The sequence below is a fragment of the Juglans regia genome, chromosome 1 (assembly GCF_001411555.2).
Source record: "Juglans regia cultivar Chandler chromosome 1, Walnut 2.0, whole genome shotgun sequence".
NCBI lineage: Eukaryota > Viridiplantae > Streptophyta > Magnoliopsida > Fagales > Juglandaceae > Juglans > Juglans regia.
Genome location: NC_049901.1, coordinates 1,953,300 through 1,979,871, shown reverse-complemented (window position 1 = coordinate 1,979,871; position 26,572 = coordinate 1,953,300). Strand labels below are relative to the sequence as shown.

Below are 26,572 nucleotides of genomic sequence, written 5' to 3'. Positions count from 1 at the left end.
TATTTATTTTCTTAGCATTTTTTTAAGATCAATTAAATATTGCTTAAGTTAACAACATTTAGATTTGGAGTCCTTCACCTTGATTATTGTCCAAAGGCTAGCTATTGACAGGGCTAATCTAGACTTTCCATACAAAGTTAGAAACGGAACGTCCGTGACCAGTTCTTAACACATCAAGGGGACGACCTTGTTAAATTAGTAAAACTGTTTATTAATCGGGTTAAGTTTGGGTTACCAGGTCCATTTGAGCTTTAGAGAAAACCTTAGTGATCTACTTCGACTCTCCGCAGTCCGAACTGTTACTCTGATAGAACACAAACCCTAATCACTTACTCTCTCAATGCTCCATTTTTTCAAGGAGAAAATGTTGTTACACTACAGATCTATGAGTAGTGAAAATAGATGGGAAAGTGAGAAATATAATGGATAACTGTATGATTGTATTGGAATTGATAGTGAACAATACTCTTCTTTGAGGGAGAGCTCCTCCAAACAGTTTGACAATAAGAGAAAATTCTAGATAAAAAATCATAACCGTCTATTTATAAGAATTATAAAGCAAAGAAAAAATCTACCATGTTACCACCTAATTATACCGCTTGAGAAAATTTTTTCAAGTGTACCGTTTGGAAAAATTTTCTTTTAAATTTTTTTTTATTTAGTAATTAAGAAAATGATTTTAGATATATTTGTGTATTTTTTTTTATTTTTTAAAAATATTAAAAAAATATAAAAAGAAAAACTCAAAAAATACTGTAAAGTCAAACCGAGCGGATTATTCTGGACTGCAGACTTTAAAGCAAATATAAGAAATTTCTTAACTATCATTATACTAAGGCCTACGGCCCGTAAAGAAAATACTGAAAAGAAACATAAGCAGCTGGCCCATCTTATTCGTTAATTAGCCCAGCTCCGTAGTTATCTCCTAGCCCATCTGGCCCGTTCTTTACCTTAGCTTCATGGGTCTTCTTCACACGAGTTCCTCATTCCCGAATACCACTTTCTGAAGTCTGAACCAGTGCCGTCGCCCCTCACTTCCATCGTACTCCATAGGCGTGTAACAAATGTCCACCCTAGAAATTGAAGCCAGAGAGTAAGTTTCTCCCTTCTCAATTTATGTTGTGTGCTTTTTTTTTTTTAAGATTAAATTGGGATTATTTGTTTCGTCTACTCTGAATAGCCGTAGCCAAGCTTTTTGCCCTCATTCCTCGATTTTTTTTTTCTGGGTTCTAGTTTCTCTTTACATTGGAGATTTACACTGTATGATGTAGCCTCTAAAGTGTTTGAGATGATCATAGAACCCAATAAGCTTATTGCCCAATATATCTTTGTCTGTCTGGATTTAGATAAGGGGGTGTCCGATGTTGTTACTGTTTTAGCTACAAGAGATGCTAATATAGTGTTTAATTTTTATCTTACTTCCAGTGTTATCAAGATTGTGCTCCAATTTTGCAAAGAAAATTCTTTGCACCAAACTTTTCAGACGTTACAGAACGAGTGCCAGGTTTCTTTGAATACTGTGGACAGCGTGGAGACGTTTGTTGCCGATATCAATAGTGGGAGGTGGGATGCGATACTGCCTCAAGTGGCTCAGCTTAAGCTGCCCAGGAATAAATTGGAGGATTTGTATGAGCAGGTATATCAAAGTTGATTGATTGTGGCGATATTTTCATTTCAGATAATTTAACGTTGTAGTTCTTTGGTTATATATAAATTTTTTTGCCTTTACTGTCATTTGAATAAGAATATTATGGCCGCAATATATAATGCTTTAGGAGAATGATTATTTCGGTATCCTTTCTATGGTGTAATGTTCTGGTGGGCGTATGTTTCTTTGTTTGTGTATGTGCCTTTGATGAAGATGGATAATGAAATGCTAGAGACAGAACAAAGGAGTTTCTTTTGTGTTTCGTATGCTGTTGGAGTCATATCAAGTGTGGTGATGATGTGAAATGGAGCATTCGATGAAAAGTTATTGTGGATCTGAACTAAGGAAAATAACAGTAATTTGAAGGGATTGATGTTATCAAAATATTTGCATGCATTTTATTAGTAAATTCCCTACTGCAACAATCGGGGCAAGGTTTGAGAGATGATAGGTTAAACATGATGTATAGTCATAAGAAATTAGTCAAGGTGCCTTGCCATTCACATTAGCAATTTTCTTGCGAGATTTTCTTTGCTTTAAATAATTGATGTTGTTAGGACTCATGTATACACCCTGTGTACTTTGGCTTAACCTACTTCTATGAATAAAATTTCTTGATAACCTATAAAAAAAATTGATGTTGTTTGGATTAAGGGACCATAGGTTGGCTTTTTTAGTAGCCATATCTTGACTCGATGTTCCAATTTGCATAGAGCACATAGCCTCCCTCATACTCTTGCATCATAGATTATGATACCCCATATAATGTGTAAGGGTAGATGGTGTATGAGATCCCACATTGCTTGAGAATGAGAAGTTCTTACTCTGTATAATGTTCCAATGGGGCTCTAATTATATCATTGATTAATCCTTTTGGAGTATAGACCAAGTGGTTTGAGTCTTCTATTATGGCGTTACAAATGGTGTTCCTATCCTAACCAGAAATGTGGGACTTGAGCCTTGCCATCTATGAAAGACGGGCCTGACAAGAACGTCGGGAATTTAAGGGAGGGTGGGGGGAGATTGTGATACCCCATATGATGTGTAAGGATAGGTGGTGTATGAGATCCCACGTTGCTTGGGAAGGAGAAGTTATTGCTCTTTATAATGTTCCAATGGGGCTCCAATTGTATCATGAACTTGTCCTTTTGGAGTATAAGGCAAGTGGTTTGGGTCTTCCATTGAGGCATTACATAGATTTTTTTTCAGAAGTAAATACTTATTGGCTGAGGATATGGCTTTTTAATACCAGGCACAAGCCATACGTTTTCGATTTTATTATCGTTTCCAAGGGAACAACTGGTTTTCATTTCTATTGGAAAGTGTTTTTCCTGTTGGTGTTTACTTAAATTGGAAGTTTTGGTAAATTATGTCCTTTGGAGAATTCTTTTTATTTATTTTTGGTAAACAAGATTTTATTGATCATAAGAGTAAGCAAGAGCGCAAGTATATGGGACATATACATGAACAATGCCTAAGCGTGCTAATTTAGTGATACAGGGAATTCATGAAACATCATGCCATGAAAATCAATTACAATCAACCAATTACTAGAACATCAGTCCTAGGCATTGCTATTGTATATGACCTGTGTACTTGTGCTTTTGCCTATTCCTACGATCAATAGAATCTTATTTACTGATAAAAAAAATAATCGACCAATGGAGTAAAGTACTGAAAAATAAGTTTCTAGGGGGTCATTTCATTGGTTGCTTAAGTTATGGCTTTGTTATTCTTTAGGAGGAGCTTCAATGATGCCATAATTAGTTTTTGAGTTAGTAAGTTGTTGTTAAAGAGGTTGGAAGAATCAGGGTAATGTAACTTGTAAGGTAGATCCACTGATGTGATATACAGGAAGAGAGAGAAAAAGGTAGTGTTTTAGGGGCTGGAACTTCTTTGCGTGAGCTCAAGTTGATTTTTCCATGATTTTTGTTTCAATCTCAGTTGTGGCTCTTCTCTGTCCTTGTAGGAGAGTCCTGGATGCTCTTAATTTTGATTTTTCAAGTTGGGTCAGCTTTGGGTCAAGGAGTTTTGTCTCTCTTTGGACCTGTATGTTAGAATGAACACACAATTATCTCTTACAGGTTAAGTTCATGCCTTTGTTGCATATTAGAATGAAATAAATAGCCCATATTCTCTATGAGGTAATGTGATATGGTATTTCTACTTGACACATTATGATTTTCCCATTCTTGTGAATTTTGCAGATTGTATTAGAAATGATTGAACTTCGAGAGTTGGATACCGCACGAGCTATTTTGAGGCAAACTCAAGTGATGGGTGTCATGAAGCAAGAGCAACCGGAAAGATATTTGAGACTTGAACATCTCCTAGTCAGAACTTACTTTGATCCAAATGAGGTTAGAAATTAGTTCTAATTTGATTATTTTACTTTTTTTTTCCCTCTATTTTTCATGTGGAGAAAAGCTTGTTATTTTTTCATTTTTCTTTTCCTTTTTGCACTTCTCTCAACCATATGGATTATCTAGACTTGGGTTTGCGTCAAATTTTGTTTGCCAATAGTTATTCAAAATCCTTGTGGTGAACTGTTGTGTGTGTAGGGCTGGAAATTATCAATTTCATGGGGAACTTGACACATGTCTGAACCCTAGGAGATTTCAACTTTTCTTCTATGTTACTGAAACTGCAATGTCCTGGATTCAATTATTTGACACGGTTGGCAATTTTCAACCTGACTTGCTTACCTGATACGAAATTCGTTGATTTGGGTTAGTTAAGGGGTCTGACCAGTTTAATTAAAGCAAAATGATGGGAACATGAGAGAAAACAGGGAATCCAAGGGATGCAGAAAAAAATGTGTACTGTTCATGAAAAACCTGGCATAAACTCAGCCCGAAATTAGTAGATTACAGTTGAGAGGTTTGACCCGTTTAATTTATATGAGTCAACCTTAATACAACCTGAACCTTACATGGCAACACAAGTTGTCTGCCCTAATTTGATGGGTTAGGGAGAATAACTAGTAATTGTGTGGTTGTTTAGTGAAAAGAGGGGTGTTGGAGATAAGCACTCAACATTTTGCAGATATTGGTAGGTTGGGATTTACATACGACTTTGATCTGAACTCACTGGTGAGATTTATTTCTTGCCTCAGAGTGTAATACACATTGCAAGCAGGAGAGAACTTTTGAGATCATTCATCCTTGTCGATTATCCTCATCGGTTTGTTCAGTGAGGTTGACTTGGTAGTTATGATTTTTTGGTTTTGGATTTTTTTCCCATGGGTAACTTATAAAAAAAAAAAAAATCTCTTGGGTAACCCCTCTCATATTGATTTGCATTTCTATCTTTTGTACCAAAAAACAAATATGTGTGAAATGACCAGGTGTCTATTTGTGACCTAGAATGCTACAGGTCAACAGAATCCCAGAGGAATATTGATATTTTTGCTAAGAACGTGATGGATTTTAGAACTGTGTTGGTTGGGACCTTTAATGGAGAATCCCTTGTGTGGTTATGTGCAAGCCAGAAGTGATTCAATTAAGAATCTGGCTAAATTAGCCGGAATCTTGTATTCAGAATATGTGGTTGGATTACCATTAGATTGAACTCTATCAGGCCAGAAAAGGTCAAACTGTGTTCCTAACTTTATACTCTGGATGGGAAAACCTTACAGGCTATATGTTTACATAAGCTTCTCCTAACTAAGATAGTACAATGTCATAAAAGTGTGATGTTCATTCTGTAGCATATGATTTACATGGCTGTTTGTTGCAGAGAAAGTATTTCTTGCAGTTCTACAATTAATGAATTAGCAAATGTAGTCAATTTCTTATAAAAACGTAGCTAATCATCTGTTTTAGCTCCCTAGTATTATTGGTAGTAGTTAATTAACTGAAAACGCATCCGCTATTTATTGGATAATTTGGACTTATTGGCTTTATATTGGTTTGCATCTATTTTAATCATCTTCATTTTGTGTTTCCTATAATTCTTTATGTTTCTTCATGGTGCTGTTAAACTAATTAGAAGTGAACGAGATTATGCACCTGACTCATATAGTGTAGTTAAATTAAATTGGAACTATATTATATTAATTTATTGAAAGACTTATAAGTTTTCTGTTATATTACAGGCTTACCAAGATTCAACTAAGGAAAAACGCCGTGCACAAATTGCCCAAGGTCCTCCTCTATTCTTTTGGTCATTAGATATGATTGTCAAGACTGCCAATATCTTGAAACCTGTAAACATTAGTTTAGTTTGAATGTCCCTTAATAACCTTGGTAGTGTCTACCTATCAAAAAAAAAAAAACATTGGTAGTGTCTTTATCTCTCAATGGTTAAATTTGTATTACTTATCAAACAATATAGGTACCAATGATACATATCAGAGTTCATGAACTTTAATCATTGCAAGCATATGAACTTCTACTCCCTGATTCTCTGTTTAAATTTGTTTGCATATTTGTTTCTTGAATGTTGAAGAATTATGTTCTTTTTTGCATTTTCAGCTCTTGCTGCCGAAGTTACTGTGGTGCCACCTTCACGATTAATGGCTCTGATTGGTCAGGCTCTGAAGTGGCAGCAGCACCAAGGTTATAGTTTAAATGCCATCTTTTCTTTTCTAGTGAAAACAATTGGACGAGGCTATCATCAGTGGGGATATGATGCTTAGTTTTTGAAGTAAAACTTGTTACTACTTTATTCTTGACTTATTTGAATGTCAGGATCTGACATTTGCTTTTGTTCCTTTTAAACGCACGTGCCCTGAAGCTATATTTTGACAATGATCTCATGCTCTTTCAGGTTTACTTCCACAAGGAACACAGTTTGACTTATTTCGAGGAACCGCTGCTATGAAACAAGATGTGGATGACATATATCCAACTACTCTTCAACACACAATAAAGGTGAGGTGTATAGATATTTGTTTTCAGATTTGCAAGTACTCTTTTTTTTTTTTATAAGTACATTTGTGAGTACTCTTATGTAAATCTATTGCTTTTGTTTACATAGTTTCCTAATATAATCTGTGATGTTATTTTTCTGGTGCAGTTTGGGACAAAAAGTCATGCCGAATGTGCCCGGTTCTCACCAGATGGACAGTTTCTTGTCTCATGCTCTGTCGATGGATTTATTGAGGTGTATTGTAGTGATATCTTTTATTTTTTGTGTAAAGTTTACAAAACTTGAATGCTCAGACATCTACATCACTACTAGGTCTGGGATTACATCAGTGGGAAGCTCAAGAAGGATCTTCAGTACCAGGCTGATGTGAGTTGATTATATATACATGTATTTTCCGCTGTATTTTTGTTTTTTTATTACCTGGGCAGGCATTGCCTGAGCCTTGCCAAGTGAAACTTGAGTTCCTAGGCTTCACCACATTTTCCTAGGCAGTGTCTAGGTGTTGGGTTTAGACCCTGTGCTTGCTCAGGAACTTCTCTTGACACATGCATGCTTCTTATTGGGAGGAGTAATTAATTTTTATCTGTAATTGGTAGTATGTATACATTTTTATACTTATAAAGAAAATCTATGTACACATTTTTAATTTTTCCCTAATACTTTGCTAACTGGCTTGCAAGTCTGTTAGCAAATTGCCAAGGCGAATTAGATGAATGCTTTTGTGAGAAACTGTTGCTTTGTTACGTTGATTGGTTCTGTAGTTTAGTTGTTTAAGATGGGTGAGGGTATGAATAGGAAGAAGATAGCTTCGAATGTTGTTTTCAGTGAATTTAAGTCTTTTGTGGTTGAGAGAGATGGTCCTGGGGTGCTAATCACTGAACGTGGTTGGAAGTTTGTAAAAAAACTGCACTTGGGTTCAGCTGCAACTAGTTGGTTTATCAAGGCACTGAACGACTGCTTGAAGTTAAGGAGAAGAGAGTTCTACACAGCTCATCGGGAAGGAGATAGGGGTTTCATAGCCCAACGTTGTTCTAATCCTCAAGGAACATTCATGGCATTGCTGGAATACAAACAAGGGGGCCGTCGGAACTGTATTTTCATTCCTGAGGATCATGAGGGAGCGGGATGGAGGAGGTTGATGGAGGTGTTGAGGGAGGTGCTGCCTCAACAACTCCAGTCGACGGCAGTGCTGCCTCATTTCTCCAGCGGTACCATGGATGTTTTACAGAAGCAGAGTTATCTGGACATTACTAGAGGTACTGTTAGACTGGGCTCTAGTCCTGACATGCATGGGAGGGATGGTGGTTTGGTTGGGGTGCAGTGTAGTGGAGAGGATGGCAGGAGACGTGATGGCTTTGACAAGGAAGGTATGGTTGGTCTCTTGTCAGATATGCAGGCTCAAATTAATTCTCTGCAAAGTAATTTGGAGAAAGTGAAACGCAGTGTTGTGGAGGGGGGTTGGAGGGAGTTGGGCGTGGGGCTAGAAGATGGGTTTTGCTCCAAAGGGAAAGGCCTCTCATATGGGCCAGGTTTCGCCCAGCAGGCCCAACAGGTCCCCTGCTTGGCTCAACAGGCCCAGCCTGTGTCGCGACAGGCCGTGGAGTCTGCGTGGAGACGTCGGCCTCCAAGGGCCGAAACTCCTTCGTCGTCGGGTGGGCCTCAACACCCGCCGCCGACAATGGACCAGGGGCCGCCGTTAGAGGGGGTGGGTCTCCCGTCGTCACCTGGGGTGCTGGAAACAGTGGCAGAGCACCGAGAAACAGGGGAGAAAGGTGCGATGGAGGTTGTCGGAGGTTGCCGAGGTGCTCATTCATCGGAGCTACCACAGAAAGTTGCGACGGAGGGTTCTGAGGTCTCTTCGACGTTACTGCAGCACTTCTGTCCACTGGGGAGTGAAGTTTCCGGGGCGATGGTCATGTATCTACCTTCGGGACCTGCAACGTTGGGTGCGACAGAGGTAGCCGATGTTGGCTCAGATCAGATCACGTCGGGGTACGCTCAGATCACGTCGCCGACCACCGTCGAGGGCTTAGGAGTAGCTCAGGCACTGCCCATGTTGGCGGAAGTGGAAGAAGAGGCTTTGAAGGCAGTGGAGGTCGAAAATGATGAGCCTGTTGAGAAAACTTTGGTGGATGGGGAGGTGGATGAGGTGTGTAACACTCGGAACTTGTAGGTGGAGGATATGGAAGGGGGGATCAATGGGGGCACTGGGTCTTATTCAGTAGTGTTGAAGAAGGCTGTTTCTATGGTCCAACCAATGGATCAGCTCATGGGCAGCGGCTTTGAGGGTGATAAGGATGAGTTGGAAAGTCCTATCCCGTTACGTATTATTTCCCCAAAGCCAGTGTACAATATAACAGACGGTTGGATGTTAAAAAAAGTAGAGGAAGTTCAAGAGTGTGTGGGAATCTCGTTTGCTGGGTATGAAGAACAGTTTAAGGCCCTGTTGATTGCAATGGAGGCCGGGAGACCAACGGTTCTGAAATCAGCAGTGAAACGGGACCGGGAGTTGAAACGTCTCAAATGCTCCATTAATTACGACAACAAGGAGGGAAGTGTGGGGAGGGAGAGGTTGAAGGGTAAGGGCATTTTGTTTTTTAATGAAACCTAAAATCCTCTCATGGAATGTAAGGGGGATCAATGACGTGAACAAACGGCTTCGAATTAGATCCCTCATTCGGAGTTGGAAGGCTGACATTGTATGCCTTCAAGAGACTAAGTTGTGTGGCGTTGATAGATACATAATTCGAAGCTTGTGGGGCTGTTCCTTTGTGGGGTGGTGTTCTCTACCCTCATCGGGGGCTTCGGGAGGGGTGTTGGTAATGTGGGATAAGCGTGTGGTGGAGATGGTCGAGGATTGCATGGGGAATTTCACAATGGCTGTATCTTTTAGGAACACTGAGGATGGGTGGTTGTGGGCTTTAGCGGGTGTGTATGGGCCCAATGTAGAAAGAGATAGATGCTTTTTATGGGAGGAATTGGCAGGTCTTCACTCCTTATGGGATTTACCCTGGGTTTTTTGCGGAGATTTTAATATTGTTCGGTTCCCAAGTGAGAGGACAGGGGCCTCTACGTCGTCAGGGGCAATGGAAGCCTTTTCAGAGTTGATCTTTGATCTGAATCTTGTGGATCTTCCGCTGATTGGGGGGGCCTACACTTGGTCTAATAGTCGAGGGGGGTCCCGGCTGGACAGATTTCTAGTCTCCTCTTCTTGGGAGACGCATTTTCCGGACCTATGTCAGAAAAGGCTACCACGTGTTTGTTCCGATCATTTCCCAATTTTGCTTGATTGTGGTGGTATTCGTGGGGGTAGACGCTCCTTCAAATTTGAGAATATGTGGTTGGAAGTTGAAGGATTTGCGGATAAGGTAAAGGTTTGGTGGGACAGTTATTCTTTTGAGGGCACCCCTAGTTTCAAAGTGGCGGGTAAACTTAAAGCTCTCAAGTTTGACTTGATGAAGTGGAATGAAGAAGAATTTAGACATACGGAAGTGCAGAAAAATATCCTTTGGGATGAGCTGCAGGCTTTGGAGGAAGGGGTAGTTAATGCGGACTCTTTATTACGGAAGAAAGTGGTGGTGACAGAAATTGAGAAAGTATTGTTGCTAGAAGAAATATCTTGGAGGCAAAAATCAAGGGCACTTTGGTTGAAGGAGGGGGATAAATGTACTAAGTTTTTCCACAAGGTGGCTAATTCACATAGGCGCAACAATGCCATTGAAGTACTCCATACCGGTCCTAGTGTGTTACATTCTTCCGAAGAAATCCAAGACCACATAGTGCAGTATTATGAGGATCTCCTTGCTGAAAAAGAAGAATGGCGCCCCAAACTAGATGGTTTACCCTTTGCTCAACTGGATTTGGATGCAGCTGGATGGTTGGAGAGGCCTTTTGATGAAGAGGAGGTGCATCTAGTGGTGAAGAGTATGTGCAGAGACAAAGCACCCGGTCCGGATGGTTTCTCTTTGGCGTTCTTTCAAGAGAGTTGGGACATTGTGAAGGAGGAAGTGATGCAGATTTTCCACACTTTTCATTCTAGTCAAAAGTTTGAGAAGTCACTAAACGCTACTTTCATTGCTCTCATTCCGAAAATAGCCGGTGCATATGAATTGAAAGATTTCCGGCCTATTAGTTTGGTAGGGGGGATTTATAAAATCATATCAAAGGTGTTAGCTAATCGAATGAGTTTGGTCATGGACAAACTCATTTCCAAACCTCAAAATGCATTTGTAAAGGGGCGGCAAATTCTGGACTCAGTATTGATAGCAAATGAGTGCTTGGATAGTCGGTTGCGAGAGGGCACCCCGGGGGTTCTTTGCAAGCTCGATATGGAGAAAGCTTATGACCATGTATGTTGGGATTTTCTCCTTTATATGCTTAGAAGATGTGGTTTTGGGGATAGATGGTGTGCTTGGATTAAACATTGTGTCTCAACCGCTCGATTTTCGGTCCTAGTCAATGGAAGACCTTGTGGTTTTTTTCAATCTTCCAGGGGTTTGAGACAAGGGGATCCACTATCCCCTTTCCTTTTTGTCATTGTAATGGAGGCATTGAGTCGCATGGTGGAGGCCGCTGTAAGGGGGGGAATTCTTGCTGGTTTTTCAGTGGACAACAATAGTAATACCAGCTCCATTTCGCATTTACTCTTTGCTGATGATACGCTCATTTTTTGTGATGCTGTAAGTGGCCAGATTCAAGCTTTAAGGGCAGTTTTGTTGTGTTTTGAAGCTGTTTCGGGACTCAAGGTGAACTTGGGGAAGTCGGAGCTGGTTCCGGTGGGGGAGGTGAACAATATAGCCTCTTTAGCGGAGCTACTAGGTTGCAAAATTGCCTCTCTCCCTATGACATATCTTGGACTCCCCTTAGGGGCGTCTTTCAAAGCAAAGAGCATTTGGGATGGGGTGGTAGAGAAGGTTGAGCAACGACTTTCAGGATGGAAACGGCTATATTTATCGAGAGGGGGGAGATTAACCCTTATTAGAAGCACTCTTTCCAACCTTCCCACTTACTATCTTTCTCTATTTCCCTTACCGGTGGGCGTAGCAAACCGGTTAGAAAAGTTGTTTAGAGCTTTTTTGTGGGGTGGTATGGGGGAGGAATCCAAATTTCACCTTGTGAGTTGGCAAAGGGTGTGCTGTCCATTGGCGAATGGGGGGTTAGGGGTACGAAACTTGTGTGTTTTCAATAAGGCACTCCTAGGGAAGTGGCTGTGGAGGTATCATAGGGAAGGGAATTCGCTGTGGAGAGAGGTTATTGATCATAAGTATGGTTGTGAGTGGGGGGAATGGTGCTCTAAGGAGGGTAGGGGGTCTTACGGAGTAAGCCTGTGGAAATTCATAAGGAAGGGGTGGAATACCTTTGAAAAACATCTTAAGTTTGAGGTGGGTGATGGAACACGTACCCGCTTTTGGTTCGATGTATGGAGTGGGGAGAGCCCTCTTTGCATTGCTTTCCCAGGTGCTTTTAATTTGGCTGGAAATCAGCAAGCCCCAGTTTCAGAAGTTCTATGTCGTGCCAATGGGATGGTCACTTGGAATGTCACTTTTACAAGAAATGCTCAGGACTGGGAATTAGAAGAGCTGGCAGAGTTTTACAGTCACTTATATTCAGCAAAGTTAGGGGCCAATGGGGGAGACCGTATGTTGTGGACTCACACGAGGAAAGAGAAGTTTACTGTTAAATCTTTCTATAAGGCTTTGACAGTCCTACAGCCCACTTTCTTTCCATGGAAGAGTATATGGAAGGTGTTAGTGCCTTCTAAAGTTGCTTTTTTCACTTGGACAGCTGCTCATGGGAAGATATTGACGGTTGACAATTTAAGAAAACGAGGTATGGTGATCATGGAGTGGTGCTACATGTGTAAAAAAAGTGGAGAATCGGTAGATCACTTGCTCTTACATTGTGAGGTGGCTGGGGAGCTTTGGGCTGGTATTCTTAGTAGAGCTGGGCTAAGTTGGGTTATGCCCAAGAGTGTGGTGGACCTATTAGCATGTTGGAATAGGTCTCATAGTAGTGCCCAATTAGCAGCCGTGTGGCGGATGATTCCTTCGTGCCTAATGTGGTGTCTATGGTTGGAAAGGAATGACAGATGTTTTAATAACAAGGAGCGTGCAATGGGGGAAATCTGGAACTTCTTTGTATTCTCTATTTTCCAGTGGTTTTCTGCTATAGTATTGAGGGGAGGGAATGTTCATGAGTTCTTATCTTCTTTCTAGTCTATTAGAATGTAATTAGGTGCCTCTCTTAGTATATTTCCTGTGTACTTGGGCATTGCCTAATTTCATTCACATCAATAAAAATTATTACTTATCAAAAAAAAAAACTTTGCTAACATGTAAAAATCACAGATTAGACTTTTGGCTGTAAATAGGCCATGCAGTATTGAAATGAGGGCATCTAGATGATAGAAGTTTCTCTTGTCTTTGGTTTCACTGAGGGAAGTTTTGGCGTTTCTGGGAAGTTTCAATCTTATCTTGTGCTACTGACACCTATAATATTCTGCAGGAAACATTCATGATGCATGATGATCCGGTGCTTTGTGTCGACTTTAGCAGAGATTCTGAGATGCTTGCATCTGGGTCACAGGATGGAAAGATTAAAGTAGGTTTTAGTCGTGTATGCTTAAGTTCAGGATGCATCTTTTATACTAAGCAACTTCTTAAATGCAAGCATGCTACATATGTTAATCTCAGACTGCAGGTTGCGTGTCATTAATACGTCTATGTTGGGCTCTTCCAAGTGAATATGAGTGTTAGCTCTTATGATACTTTTGGTTTGTCAATTGTGAAACTGTCCTAAAGGCTATTTAGCATAACACTGCAAATAGGGATCTACTAGTGCCAATAGTTAAATTGTGAACTCATGATGTCAGCTTTTGAACCTCAGATACGACTAACCGTAATTTTAAGCATCCAATTTATTTTCTTTCTATTCCATAAATCTGGAGAGCTATCAAGTTACCATTTAGAGGAAAAAAAATATCACGACAAAGCTGTTAACCATTCATATTGTCAACTACATGATCCCACCTGGTCTAATGTCTTCTCTTTAGTAACCGATGTTTTAGATACTGCATTCGGTACAAATCAGCAATGTTGGTTCTCAATATTACCGAAGAAGTTTGAAGGATATTAAATGTGGAGAGTTATCAAGTTACCATTTAGAGAAAAAAAATTTACGACGAAGTAGCTGTTCACTATTAAGATTGTCAACTTCACAGTCCCACCTGGTCTAATGTCTTCTCTTTAGTAACCAATGTTTCAGATACTGCACTCAATACAATCTGCAATGTTGGTTCTCAATATTTCTGAAGAAGTTTGAAGGATACATAACTAGCAAGTTTAAAATCTTTGATGTACTTTTCCTTACATGCTTAATAATATTAGAACTTTTATTAATGAGCTTTATGATTTCATTCATTATTTATATTATTTTAGGTTTGGCGTATAAGGACTGGTCAATGCTTGCGCCGTCTTGAACGTGCACATTCTCAGGGTGTCACCAGTCTTGTCTTCTCTCGAGATGGAACCCAGTTACTAAGTGCATCATTTGACAGCACAGCTAGGTTTGTGGGCATTTTTTGTTGATCATTGTTTCTAGTGTGGCAGGGTACTATAGTAAATATCTTATACTATTTATTTGTTATCCTGGTTTATTTTAGGTTTCTGTTTAAATTGATTCTTTGTTTGTAACAGTTATTGCATCCCTGAGTGACTGTGCTGGTCATAAAAGTTTGATTGTCTGCGTTAACATTAGAGGTTATGAAGTGTAACATGGCTTTAGGATGAACTGGAATAAAGTAAACCTTTTCTTGTAGGGAGTACGGGGGGCTGACAGAGGTGGTAGCCTTGTAGGTTTCTTGGGAGGCAAGGGGGTTCCTATATATACTTGTATCTTTGTTGAAAACTTATAGTTGTACAAAATGCAATTTATTTGAGAGGACTGGAAGGATATTGGCTGGGTAGGAAAAAAATTATTTGTCGGAAGAGCAGCAACTCTTCTTCTCTGTCTCTTATTTGAATTCAAGTTGAGTTCAATTATCCTCTGTTTTATTTGATGATGGCTTGTTCTGCCATTGGATCAGAAGTTTTATTTGTGGTCATGGTTTGCGTTAAAATGATTCTTGGGGTGATGATGTGTACGATTTGCATTTATGTATTTACGGGGTTATGTGTATATATGTAATATACACGTTCACTTTTGTATATGTTAAGAATATAATTGTTTTATAAGTAATAATGAGAATATATGTACTGAACATGTAGAATTAGTAAGATAAAGTCTTTATACACAGTTATTTTTTACACATGCACACACATAAATCATTCAAGGTTTTTGGGCTATTATCCCTTTATTCAATAGTGACAAACAAACACAGTACATTTGGATTGTTGATTGTGAAGAGTCAGAATATTTTTCTTTCTTATAATTATTTTTATGTAAAAACTAATTGAAGTTGTCATTTTTTCCTATAGAATTCATGGCTTGAAATCTGGGAAGTTGTTGAAAGAATTTCGTGGCCATTCGTCTTATGTGAATGATGCTATCTTTACAACGGATGGGAGTCGTGTTATTACTGCTTCTAGTGATTGCACTGTGAAGGTAAATTATTTTAGTTATGGAGTTATAGCTGAACAAATCCTTCTTTAAGTATGACGTTCTGTTCTCCTGAGTTCATAAATAGAAAAATGGTATATTATGTATAGGTCTGGGATGCGAAGACAACAGACTGTCTACAAACATTTAAGCCGCCGCCTCCTTTACGGGTACTAAAATATTCCGTTGGCATTTTGCTTTACCTTTATTGTACCTGACTGCTGCTTTGTTCTTTCTCTATTAGGGTGGAGATGCTTCTGTGAATTCTGTTCATCTTTTCCCCAAAAATACTGATCACATTATTGTATGTAATAAGACATCATCGATCTACATTATGACACTTCAAGGACAGGTACTTGTTCTTAAATGTTAAATGTAGCTTGGATTTTTTTTTTCAATGTATTCTGTGCTTCAAAAAACAACGTTTTGTGTGGACAGCATAATGGAGATCTGAGACATATACGATGGAAGGCTAACTCAATTTTTCTATTGATCGATACTTATAGAGTATTATTTTGTGCAATTTGAAAATTTACAGTCCACAATTTTTTTAATTCAAATTATGGAAAAAATCCATGAAACCCATTTTCCCACCACATTCTCTACAAAGTGGGAAGTACCTGTTCCTGCCAAACTGAGTGGAGTGGGAAAGCAACCATTCGCAGGAAAAAAATTAGTAATAGTAACACCACTGGGTGAGGCTTGAAGTGTACCTGTAGCATGTGCCACTGCATCTAATTGATGATATATTTTCTCCATGATTTGGTGCAGGTCGTTAAGAGTTTCTCATCTGGTAAAAGAGAAGGTGGAGACTTTGCTGCTGCCTGCGTGTCACCAAAAGGGGAATGGATTTACTGTGTTGGTGAAGACAGGTATTTTAATGACTTTTTAAGCATAAAATATAATACTTTGCTCTTATCAGTTAGTTTACAAGTTCTGAATTTTTCAGTTATATATAAAATGAGCATTTGCAGAAGCACAAGTAAAATAAATTGTTGTATAGTACATCCATCTATGATGCTAACCGGGCTGAATTCATGTTTCGGTTTCTTCAGTGTAACTATTGCTTGTGATTTTATTATCATCTATTTAATACCTGAATCATTTGCAGGAATATGTACTGCTTCAGCTACCAGTCTGGTAAACTCGAGCATCTACTGAAGGTATGATGTCAGTCAGTTGAAAGCTAAGTTTGTATAAAACTAGGGCATTAATTAGATTGCTCTTACTTAGGCACATAAATTCTAGAGAATGTTTGGGAACTTGTTTACAATACTGTAAAAGAAGCTACGGTATTGCTCTAGATAAAGCAAAATGGTGCAAAACCTTTCATATACCATGAAGTTCAGAATCAGGCTTAGTTATTTTAATTAAAAATTGAGTTTTGAACTAGAACCCAAACCTGGAGCGTTTTCCCCAAGTGATTTGAATTTTGTGCCATTAATTATTTTTAGTTGTACATGCAGGCTTGCTTGTGTTTGTTTGTATCACCGTATCATACGCTTTGATAATGACCGCATTCACCTTTTTGGGTTGTATATTGGTGTATTTTTGTATATGTAAACGAGCATATGGATGGTGCACTGTATAATGTGTACTATTTTTTTGGGAGCAATTGCAGGTCCATGAAAAAGATGTAATTGGCGTCACCCATCATCCACACAGGAACCTTGTTGCTACCTTTGGTGAAGACTGCACCATGAAATTGTGGAAGCCTTGAATCTCTTATATCTTGGTTGTACTAATGTGCTCTATTGTAAATTAAGTGAGTTGTTTCCTGTTATATATATATATATATATATGTTAGTTTTTTGCTATTTTCATGTTATGCTGACTGCTGAAGACCAAGAGTTACTAATCTATAATTGGCAACGGTAACTGCGGGAGAGTTTTATATTGTTGAACAGCTAGAGCACTTTTTCCGTTGAATTTGGGTTAAAATTTTGTTGTTTTCTTAGCATATATAGATGCTAAGCACCTTATTGTAATCTTATGCTGCAAGCTCTTGTGATTTGAATCAGTTTTCTTATTTGATGTCTGAAAATAACTATATATCGACATTCCTCCCATCTTCGATTACAACTCCTTTTTCAGCTTTTTATTTTTTCTTGATTTTCCAGTTTAGTGAAGATGAAACTCGCTTTGTTGCTCTAGGAAGTGGTACCACCTACGGATTGCACTTGGGTCGTCAAAAAATGATAAAAAAAAAAAAAAAAAACGCTGGTTTTCAAGTTAGGAAGGGCAGTGTCAATAACGGGTCGATGCATGAATTTTACGTGCCATTCAGGTCACTTCCGAATCTCAAATGTTATTGTCTTAAGTCTCATTTTGATAGTGAGATTATATCAGATGATTTTAGATAAAAGTCGAATAAAATATTATTATAATATTATTTTTTAATATCATTATTATTTTAAAATTTGAAAAAGTTGAATTGTTTATTATATTTTATTTGAAAATTTAAAAAAATTATAATGATGAGAATAAACGGAAATTTTTAGGACGATAGGCATTACACTATTACCATTCCTCGACCACACTTGTCGGTGCAAAACTTTATCTCAACGTCGAATCGATCGAATTCTTCTTTGAGTTTTGGATCCAGATATCACTCTATCGGATCCTTGGAGTTCGTTTACAAAAGTTTATTTATTTATTAACTTGATGGAACTTATTTTGGGTCAATATCCGCTACTTTAATTTTTTTTATTTTTTATTTAAAAAAAAAAAAAGAAGAAGAAGGAGGAGGAAAGAAAGAAAAAAGAAAAGTGGCTTCTTTCTCTAGCATCTTTAATTTCGACTTGGGCTAAAAATTCCTATCTGATTATTAAGGCACGGGTATGGCCGCTGTCTGCTGATGACTACTATCTATCTGTCTGTCCAACTATTCTTCATTAATTTTACGAGTGTTGACTTTCTTGCACAATCTGTATCATGTATTGATCATCATCTATTGATGAAGATCTAGAATTCCAAGAATTTTTACTCTTCATGATTCTTAACTGTTTTACGCTACGCCAAATTCCACAAATGGCTTGTACGTAGCACCGATCAAAGCTGTGCATTTTCTATCATTTACTTTATTTATTCCCATGTACCAGCTTAGCTTCTAATTATTAATAAAGTCTTAATTTACATCTTATTCTATTTAAATTTCTCAATTAATTTACACCAGTACCATCTCTTAAGATATATATATATATATATATATGTCGATCAACGAATTAAAGATTAATCATGTGGCATGATTTTAGTAGTTATATTTGAGCTATATACATCATGTGTAAATTAAAAATCTTATCGGCACGATGCAAGTGTACGTGTAAATTAAAAATCTTACCAATGTGATCATTTAAAGAAATCACCGTAAAACTTCATATGACTGACCAGATTGAGATGATGACAAAACAAAGGCAGGCGGCGGCGGCACGTTACGTATAGAAAAATGATAATTACAGTTTGTAAATATTATATAATCACTTTAAAAAAAATAAATAAATACGAGATTCATATAAAAATAATAATTTTTTAATAATAAATTTTACTATTTTTTAAAATAATTACATAATATATATTTATTAATTCACCATTATATATAACGTTACTTAGAAAAAAAGTTGGACATATACTAAACAAATAATTATATCCTTTCTGACTAGATAGGCTTAATTAATTAATTTGTCATCGAATCCTGATCTACCTGCACCAGAAACTTTGACTACGTCGACGTATGCCTTTAATTTACATGAGCAATAATATTTCTAGCTAGCTAGTACGTACTGATCATGAAATTAAGACGCCATTTCTCGCCCCCACCAAAAACAAAGAGATCAAAAGGAAAATTCAATACATGAGTTGATCAGGTACTTTAGGGCCGGTTTTGTCCATGGTATATGCATGGCGAGAAAGTATGTACGTACTAAAAGATGCAAATTAGTAGGAAGATAAATCATTTCATGAGAATATATATATATATATATATAGCCTAAAAATGTACGTACTGAAAACTCCATATATTGATCACATGACAAAGATATATTAATGCATGCGCTAGCTCTACTAGCAAAAGGTGACCAGGACATTATAAATGTCCTTAATTATATTGGCATCTTACGTCGACGTAGAAGTGGCAGAAGTCCCTATATTGATAAAAGCTGAGGCGGTTTGACGGATAAGAACAAAAAAGGTATGTATGGCTGATTGAATATGGCTAATTAAATACACACACGTATATCTTTATAAATATATATTGTTATAACACCGAGGGTTAATGTTTAACCAAATTAGTATATAATAGTTTTAAGACTTTTTGATAAATGATACTTGGTCTTTAACAATTGCTATCAGAATAAAGACTACGTCACAGGTTCAAGTTACGAAGGGGACGACCTATAGACTAGATTACAATCATGTATTGGTACTATATATATATGTATGGGCATGCATAGTACTATTAATTCATTGAATGCTGATAGATGAATGAAGTCGCCAAAAAGAAAAAGGGTTATCACAGAGTTAGTGTCGATAGAGTAGGCCGCTGTGGACGTGGAATTCAGAAGCGTGGTGAAATCATATTATAATTTTGAGGGTTAAATGTTTAACCAAATTAATATTCAACAATCTTAAAGTTTTTGAATCAATGGTACTTGAGTTCTTAACACACAAATATATGTTATATATGTGTTTGTAATTGATGTGCATAATTATAATCTTCGTGAATTGCGCGTTCCTAAAACAGTTAATAAATTACTACTTTAATCTAAGGGTACCAAATCCAGCTCCCTCTTCTTCAAGGTTCAAACCCCGGCCAAATTAATCCTAAAAAAAGATTACTGATAATTCAGGAGCTAGAAGTGAGTATTCATGAACAGAGTGCCCTGCACGCATGTTGGTTGCTTTAGAGCGTGTAATTACTGCTATGGAGAGAACAGGTGAATGCATTTATTACTTTTCAACCACCGTCTTACTATGGCTATAAATAACCTTCCATTCATAGTCACAAACTCCTCACCTTTCACAGAGGGTACAAGAAAACTACTCTCTCCCTCTCTGAAACACACATAGAAGAGACATATATACATACACGGACAGTACCCAATATTCATGGCTAAATTTAGATTATTAATGCTGGTGTTTTTCATGGTGCTGAGTGTATCTTCGGGTCAAGGTAGTGGAAGGGGGAGAGAGATGGTGCCCGCCATGTTCATATTCGGAGACTCTCTCATTGACAATGGCAACAACAACAACCTACCTTCCTTTGCCAAGGCCAACTATTTCCCTTACGGTATTGATTTCAAGGGTGGCCCTACCGGCCGTTTCTCCAATGGCTACACTATGGTTGATGAAATAGGTCAACTCTCTTTCTCTCTCTCTCTCTCTCTAATGACATGGCCGCGTTTTCTTTGCACTTGGGTCTCAGCGCTCTAATTGAAAATGACCAATTGCCAACGCATTATTAGACACTAATATTTAATGTTTTCATTTAGTCCGTGTGGTCATGTTTAACTTAGGGTGAACCTTCGCCATTCTTGCAGCCTAGGTATATAATATACATATAGCTAGGTATTCCTGGTATATATGTTCGTTGTGTGAGGTATAATGCATTCACGTCATGAAGTCGATCTCATCATGGGAAATAAAAATAAAACACAATCTATTGGTAGCGTTGAATAACTTCGAGAGCACAGTACTGATCGACGAAAACGGGAAGTTTGTTCTGAACGTCTTGGGCTTTGATCTCTTTCACTGAACCATATATATATAGAAGTCATATATAAATAGCTAGTGATCATAGTTGACAGTGAAAGAAAAGATTCCACTCGAGAACTTTTACCTTTTTATATATGAAATAGGATGTGCTAGAAAAGTTTTCCAGGTACTCCAATGGTTTTTGTCAATATCTCATTATATATATACTCTTGCAGCTGAGCTGCTTGGACTTCCATTGATTCCCGCATACTCAGAAGCTTCAGGTGAACAAATGCTTTACGGAGTCAACTATGCCTCCGCGGCTGCCGGAATCCTCGACATCACTGGCAGAAACTTTGTATGCACCATGCATGCATGTTTTTCCGTTTTCATTTCAATCGTTTTAATTTGTACTCTTTTGGACATAGATTACATACTGAATTTTCGTAAACAATACTTACAATATGATTAATTCCTAAACGATAATACACAGCCAAGTCCTACGTACCCTACATGTGATTTTGATTCAGTAGTAGTACTGCTGTGTTGGCTTAATTTGGCGAACAAATCAAATAAAAATGGCTATTTTATTTTTGTTGGCAATGTTTGATGATCAGGTGGGTCGCATACCGTTCAATCAACAGATAAGAAATTTCGAGAACACGCTAGATCAGATAACAGACCGTGTCGGGGCGGATGAGGTGGCCCGGGAGATCGGTCGGTGCATATTTTTTGTTGGGATGGGCAGCAATGACTACCTAAACAATTACCTCATGCCCAATTACCCAACCAAGAATCAGTATAATGCACAACAATATGCTAATCTCTTGGCCGGACAGTACTCCCAGCAACTCACTGTAAGCTTGCCTTTCTCCTTAGAAAAATTCTAAAAACAGAACTTAAAAATATGTAATTTCATTATTTTACTCTCATATTTTATTTGAAGATAAAAAAATAAAATTATATATTTTTAAATAATATATAAAATGATTTTGTATAGCACGACTCTTTCTTATTAATATCACGTCATAGCCCATGATGGACCCAATAGAATCTTAGTTTTCAAAGTTTAAGTCCATTTTGATACATTTAATTGGACAGAGACTTTACAATCTTGGAGCCCGGAAATTTGTTGTAGCTGGGCTTGGGTTAATGGGCTGCATTCCAAGCATCTTGGCTCAAAGCCCAACAGGCACTTGCTCAAAAGAAGTCAACAATCTTGTTCAACCTTTTAATGCAAATGTGAAGACAATAATCAACAACCTCAGTGCCAATCTACCTGGAGTCAGATTCTCTTACATCGACGTTGCCCGCATGTTCGAAGACATCGCCGCCAATGCTAGAACTTATGGTACTTTCTCACTTAATTTCTGCCACTAAGGATCTTAACATGGCATGCAACAGAATAATGCATCCTTGGGTTCATAATTATCTTGTACTAACTCAAATTTCCCCGTTCGTTATATAGGATTTATTGTCCTAAATCGTGGGTGCTGTGGCATCGGGCGAAACAGAGGACAGATTACATGTCTTCCGTTCCAAACACCATGTCGAAACCGCAACCAGTATGTATTCTGGGACGCATTCCACCCAACAGCAAAAGTTAATATAATCATGGCGAGGAAGGCTTTCAGTGGAGACCAAAGGTTCATTTATCCGAGGAACATAGAGCAGCTTGCAAATCTTGATAATGAGGCTAAGTAATAAGAGTTTAGAAAGTGAAGTAACTAAAACAAGTCAAAAGAACTGTTGTGGGTGCACTGCTAGCTACATGAAATTGCATCTGCTTTGAGTTGGTTTTGATGTTATATCATTTGCTGTTCAGGCACCTGAGTATTACTTTTGTTTAACTTTCTGGTAATTAATCAGACGAATCTGATAAGCTTTCCACAAGACACAAGTAATCACAAAACCGAGCTAGAAATTGATTAAAACAAGACAATTCTCTTATTTTTGTTTCATTTGAACTAGTATATACACCAAGAAGTTCGAAAAAATCGCAGATCAAAGGAAAGAAAATGCAAGTACAATCATATAGAGCAGAGTTATAACTATCTATCATGAATAGTTATTATATCCAAATAAAGCTCTTATGTGTTTTGGGGCACATTTAAGTCCAAATGGAGATATTGTCTCACTTTTATTTCGTCAAAGGAACGAGGTAACCTTCATCTGATGATTCAACCAACAAGGGATTTACTGATTCATGGAATTACAAAGGCAAGCAGGAAATGTACTAGGACAGCAATCAACGAAAGGAGAAGTACTACCAATAATTTATGGGTTACACGCTCAAACAACCATAAGAAGTTCCAAATCCATCACAGCATTGCCAATTGTTGTATATTAATTGGATATGTATATGACTGTGTTTGTGAACTGTATGAACTCTTGGCAAAATAGATGTTTGCCACCTCTGTGGGATGAAAGGCATCCCAGAACAGGTACTTTCTACGATCCTCACATGCTGCTTGAAGTGGAAGACAAGTAACTTGCCCATTGTTCCTCCCCACTCCACAGCATCCCTTGTCTATCACTTCAAAACCTGCATCATTTCCAAATTTCAAAGCATGCATAATTAGCCCAATAATATGGGTTTACGATTAGGTATGTTAGTGACAAACAGTTTCATGTTTATGGTTGGATATATGCGTGTGAAAATTACCATAACTGGTTCCATTGAGGTATAGATCGCTGGTGCTCTGATACGAGTCTAGGAACACAAACTTTGCTCCACGCAACTCGCCTCCATTGAAACGGTCGACAAGTTTCCGCAGCCCTGAATTGAAAAGAGAGATTGCAGAATTGATTTTTTCATTGCAGCGGCTGCCATTACCATGATATCGCGCTAGCTGATAAGGAATGCACCCGATCTGGCCAACTGCAGAAACAATCACCTTACGTGCTCCCAATGTATATAATTGCTGATCAAAAACAATGAAAGAACAGTTACAAAAATCATTTGAAAATAAGCCGGAGAGGAAATTCTAGAAACTTTTTTTTGCACGAGAAAATGGGCGGTTAAAGTTGAGTCACAAAACTTACAGTCAGCATGCGCGAGTAGTCCTGAAGAAGTACAGCAGCATAAGCTTTTGGAGTGTAATCCGAACTAGTTGTGTAGAAATCAGGCATGTAATAGTTGTTAAGATAATCGTTACTTCCCATTCCAGAATAAAAGATGCACTTGCTTAAATAGCTATTGAGAGCATTGGTATCTCCTCTGAAGAGCCTTCTCATCTGTAGCACTGTATCTGCAAAGTTGGCTACCTGTTGTTTCATGGATGCGTGATCGCCCTGTCAAACATACATTAATGTCATCAAAATACTCCTTTTTCACTCATTACTGATTGTTAGTACAGGCATATCATAAAATTCCTATGGCAATATTAGGGTCTGTCACAGCAGCTGGATCAGCTAGCTGTGGAGCATTGTCAATTGAGCACTGGATCTCTCTGTTCTGTTTGGTTTCATGCTTCATTCTTTTTATATATACTAGCTCATGTCAAACCGAACCAAAACCTACCGAGTAAATCCAGAACTTAGAAATTAAAATTCTTAAGCGTGGAGTGGTTACTTATCACACATGATAATGGTCAAGACCATATCTCTGTTTCTGCTCATTATTATTATCATCTGCTTTTGCAAGAGCAGTACTACGTAATGGGTAACATTTGGAGCTAGTGATTATCCGTCCGTCATAATTATTAATCAGGAAGTGATTGTGATCCGATTAAATACCAGATTATTTCCTGTTTCATCTCGGATCCCAGATGCTCCTGATGCATAATTCACTCCCCTTAGCAGTGCACGGCCGCGAGTCCTTGCATAAGGTGGAATATAATTTGGAAAACCAAGAAGTTGAGCTGCAAATATTTTGAAAAGGATCAAAGGAGAATAAATTCCAGTTGATTTATTCACAAACTGAATTATAGAAACTAAAGGTAAAAATCAATACATAAACTCTCAATGCACTGAAAATTGCTTGTTTAGGCATATATAGTTTTTACACATCTATACATGCTCAACATGTTAATCGTTTCTATACCCAACTTGTAACATGGAATAATAATAATAATAATTTCTATTTTTTTTTTAAAAAAAATGAAAATTAAGGATATTAATTGATAATTACGTACCTAGTGCATCGACGTAAGTCCGACCATTAGTGAAGCGGCCAGTGGCACCCTGTGGAAAGTCAATGCCATAGGGCCTATAATTGGCTCTTGCTAGCGTAAGGATCCCATTGTTGTTTCCATTATCGACCAAAGAGTCACCAAATATGAAAAAACCAGGCACTTGGGGTTGCTGTGGCTGTGGCTGTGAGCAAGCTTTCCCAATATTCCACCACAGAAACACGAAACTAATTGACATAGTTATTTTCCAGAAACCCTTCATGTTGAAAGCATGCATGCACCTTGCATGGATGCACGCTAATATATATATATATATATATACTCCTCAATTTGTGGCGTTTGTTTTTGCTTTCGTTCTGATCACAAATGGATAGTAATTAAGGGCCCGTGAGGTATAGTGGGAAACTACTTTTAGCTTTGGATCATGTGTCACTTATTTTACAATGAATTAGCTAGCTAGCTAGCAGCGGTGATGAGAAGGATTTCTCGTGATCATCTACAACGCCTCATGAGCATCCTAATTTCTAGCATAGACTGGACATGATCTTTACACCCAAGCAAAGCTAGCGAAGATCATGATAAGAAAGGATGATGCATGTGTTTATTTTCCATCAACTTTTCCTTTGGAATCAGGTGATTGCTAAGCAGTTGCATTTGCAATTTGCCGAGTTTATCTTTTGCGCGCACGAGATGCAGCAATCTACAGGTGGAAGCGAAGAAGTGTTATCATTAATATACTGTAGTACTGATGATCAACACAATTTCTTTCAACTTGTCAACTAGCCTCATGTACTTGTATTTCTGGGCTTTCTCTCGATCGGTGATTTTTAACCCTTAAGTTCCTATTTTTTAACCCTTAAATTCCTTAATCATCAAATGTATTATGAAAACTTCAACGTCGTCGTCCCATGATGCAGCAAGTAAAAGGATACAGCTAGGAGTCAATAGAGTTCCTTTAATTCCTTCTTGTCCTATTTATCTTCCGTCACGCTCTATCAAGTATTGAGAGCTTTAATTAATTAGAGGGAGATAAATACACTTTAACCTTACATTTATTAAGCATTTAGGTCTCGTTTGTATTCACAGTCCATCTCAACTCATCTCACTATTATTTATTATTATTCAGCAACTTTAACTCACAAATCTTATTATTATTCATAACTCATCTCATTACTATTCACAACATATTTTAACTCATTTCAACTCATCTTCAAATCCAAACGACACTTAATGGATCCTCCAATAAAAAATATATAGATCACAATGTGTTGGCAAGCTTAGTGGATCGCACAATAATTCTTTTGAATAATGGAAGTCATTATGATACAATATTAGAGTAAGAAAAATTGTATCAATCAACCATACACCATATAGTATATGAAGGAAAAAATAAATAAATAAATATTTTTCGTAAAAGTGAATTATCCGGGAAAATAAATGATAAGAGTGAAAATAAGGTCTATTATGTTACGATTCTAGTGTATAACAAAGAGGGTCCCGTAGCTCAGTTGGTTAGAGCGTTGGTCTTATGAGCCGAAGGTCGCGGGTTCGAGCCCCGCCGGGACCAATAACGGCAGTCGCTCGTGTCGTGAAATCAATCGTCGTTACTTAAAGTTGTTAAACGCACCATACAATA

At 38.0% G+C, this 26,572-nt stretch overlaps 3 protein-coding genes and 1 non-coding gene across 4 annotated transcripts; 3 read left to right on the top strand and 1 right to left on the bottom strand.

The window, feature by feature from the left end:
• Positions 1 to 969: 969 nt before the first annotated feature.
• LOC109012357 (suppressor of mec-8 and unc-52 protein homolog 1) lies at positions 970 to 17,184 on the top strand. Its single transcript, XM_035688961.1, has 16 exons — positions 970 to 1,093; positions 1,426 to 1,636; positions 3,856 to 4,008; positions 5,745 to 5,793; positions 6,124 to 6,207; positions 6,419 to 6,522; positions 6,668 to 6,754; positions 6,833 to 6,886; positions 13,025 to 13,120; positions 13,957 to 14,084; positions 14,995 to 15,121; positions 15,226 to 15,285; positions 15,360 to 15,467; positions 15,887 to 15,987; positions 16,227 to 16,278; positions 16,737 to 17,184. Exons 1-16 carry the CDS (start codon positions 1,065 to 1,067, stop codon positions 16,833 to 16,835), a joined length of 1,542 nt encoding a protein of 513 aa, XP_035544854.1. The 5' UTR covers positions 970 to 1,064; the 3' UTR covers positions 16,836 to 17,184.
• A 2,936-nt stretch (positions 17,185 to 20,120) lies between these two features.
• On the top strand, positions 20,121 to 22,653 carry LOC109012356 (GDSL esterase/lipase At1g71691-like). Its single transcript, XM_035688954.1, has 5 exons — positions 20,121 to 20,465; positions 21,040 to 21,161; positions 21,421 to 21,660; positions 21,905 to 22,154; positions 22,272 to 22,653. Exons 1-5 carry the CDS (start codon positions 20,219 to 20,221, stop codon positions 22,505 to 22,507), a joined length of 1,095 nt encoding a protein of 364 aa, XP_035544847.1. The 5' UTR covers positions 20,121 to 20,218; the 3' UTR covers positions 22,508 to 22,653.
• Positions 22,654 to 22,918: 265 nt separating this feature from the next.
• Positions 22,919 to 25,218, bottom strand: LOC109012351 (GDSL esterase/lipase At1g33811). The gene is made up of 5 exons (XM_018993936.2): positions 24,940 to 25,218; positions 24,542 to 24,666; positions 23,849 to 24,097; positions 23,469 to 23,727; positions 22,919 to 23,348 (listed from the first exon to the last, which is right to left on the bottom strand). Exons 1-5 carry the CDS (start codon positions 25,211 to 25,213, stop codon positions 23,125 to 23,127), a joined length of 1,131 nt encoding a protein of 376 aa, XP_018849481.2. The 5' UTR covers positions 25,214 to 25,218; the 3' UTR covers positions 22,919 to 23,124.
• Positions 25,219 to 26,429: 1,211 nt separating this feature from the next.
• On the top strand, positions 26,430 to 26,503 carry TRNAI-UAU. Its single transcript has one exon. It is a non-coding gene; the product is annotated as a tRNA-Ile (tRNA).
• Positions 26,504 to 26,572: the final 69 nt, after the last annotated feature.

Coding starts and splice junctions, on each gene's coding strand:
- LOC109012357 (XM_035688961.1), top strand. CDS start 1,065: ATGTCCACCCTAGAAATTGAAGCCAGAGA. Junction 5,794..6,123: donor CCGTGCACAAATTGCCCAAG/GTCCTCCTCTAT, acceptor TTGCATTTTCAG/CTCTTGCTGCCGAAGTTACT. Junction 15,468..15,886: donor TTATGACACTTCAAGGACAG/GTACTTGTTCTT, acceptor GATTTGGTGCAG/GTCGTTAAGAGTTTCTCATC.
- LOC109012356 (XM_035688954.1), top strand. CDS start 20,219: ATGGCTAAATTTAGATTATTAATGCTGGTGTTTTTCATGGTGCTGAGT. Junction 21,661..21,904: donor AGTACTCCCAGCAACTCACT/GTAAGCTTGCCT, acceptor TTAATTGGACAG/AGACTTTACAATCTTGGAGC. Junction 22,155..22,271: donor CGCCAATGCTAGAACTTATG/GTACTTTCTCAC, acceptor TTCGTTATATAG/GATTTATTGTCCTAAATCGT.
- LOC109012351 (XM_018993936.2), bottom strand. CDS start 25,213: ATGCATGCTTTCAACATGAAGGGTTTCTGGAAAATAACTATGTCAATT. Junction 24,098..24,541: donor ATGAAACAGGAAATAATCTG/GTATTTAATCGG, acceptor TATGTTTGACAG/GGCGATCACGCATCCATGAA. Junction 23,349..23,468: donor CCTCAATGGAACCAGTTATG/GTAATTTTCACA, acceptor GAAATGATGCAG/GTTTTGAAGTGATAGACAAG.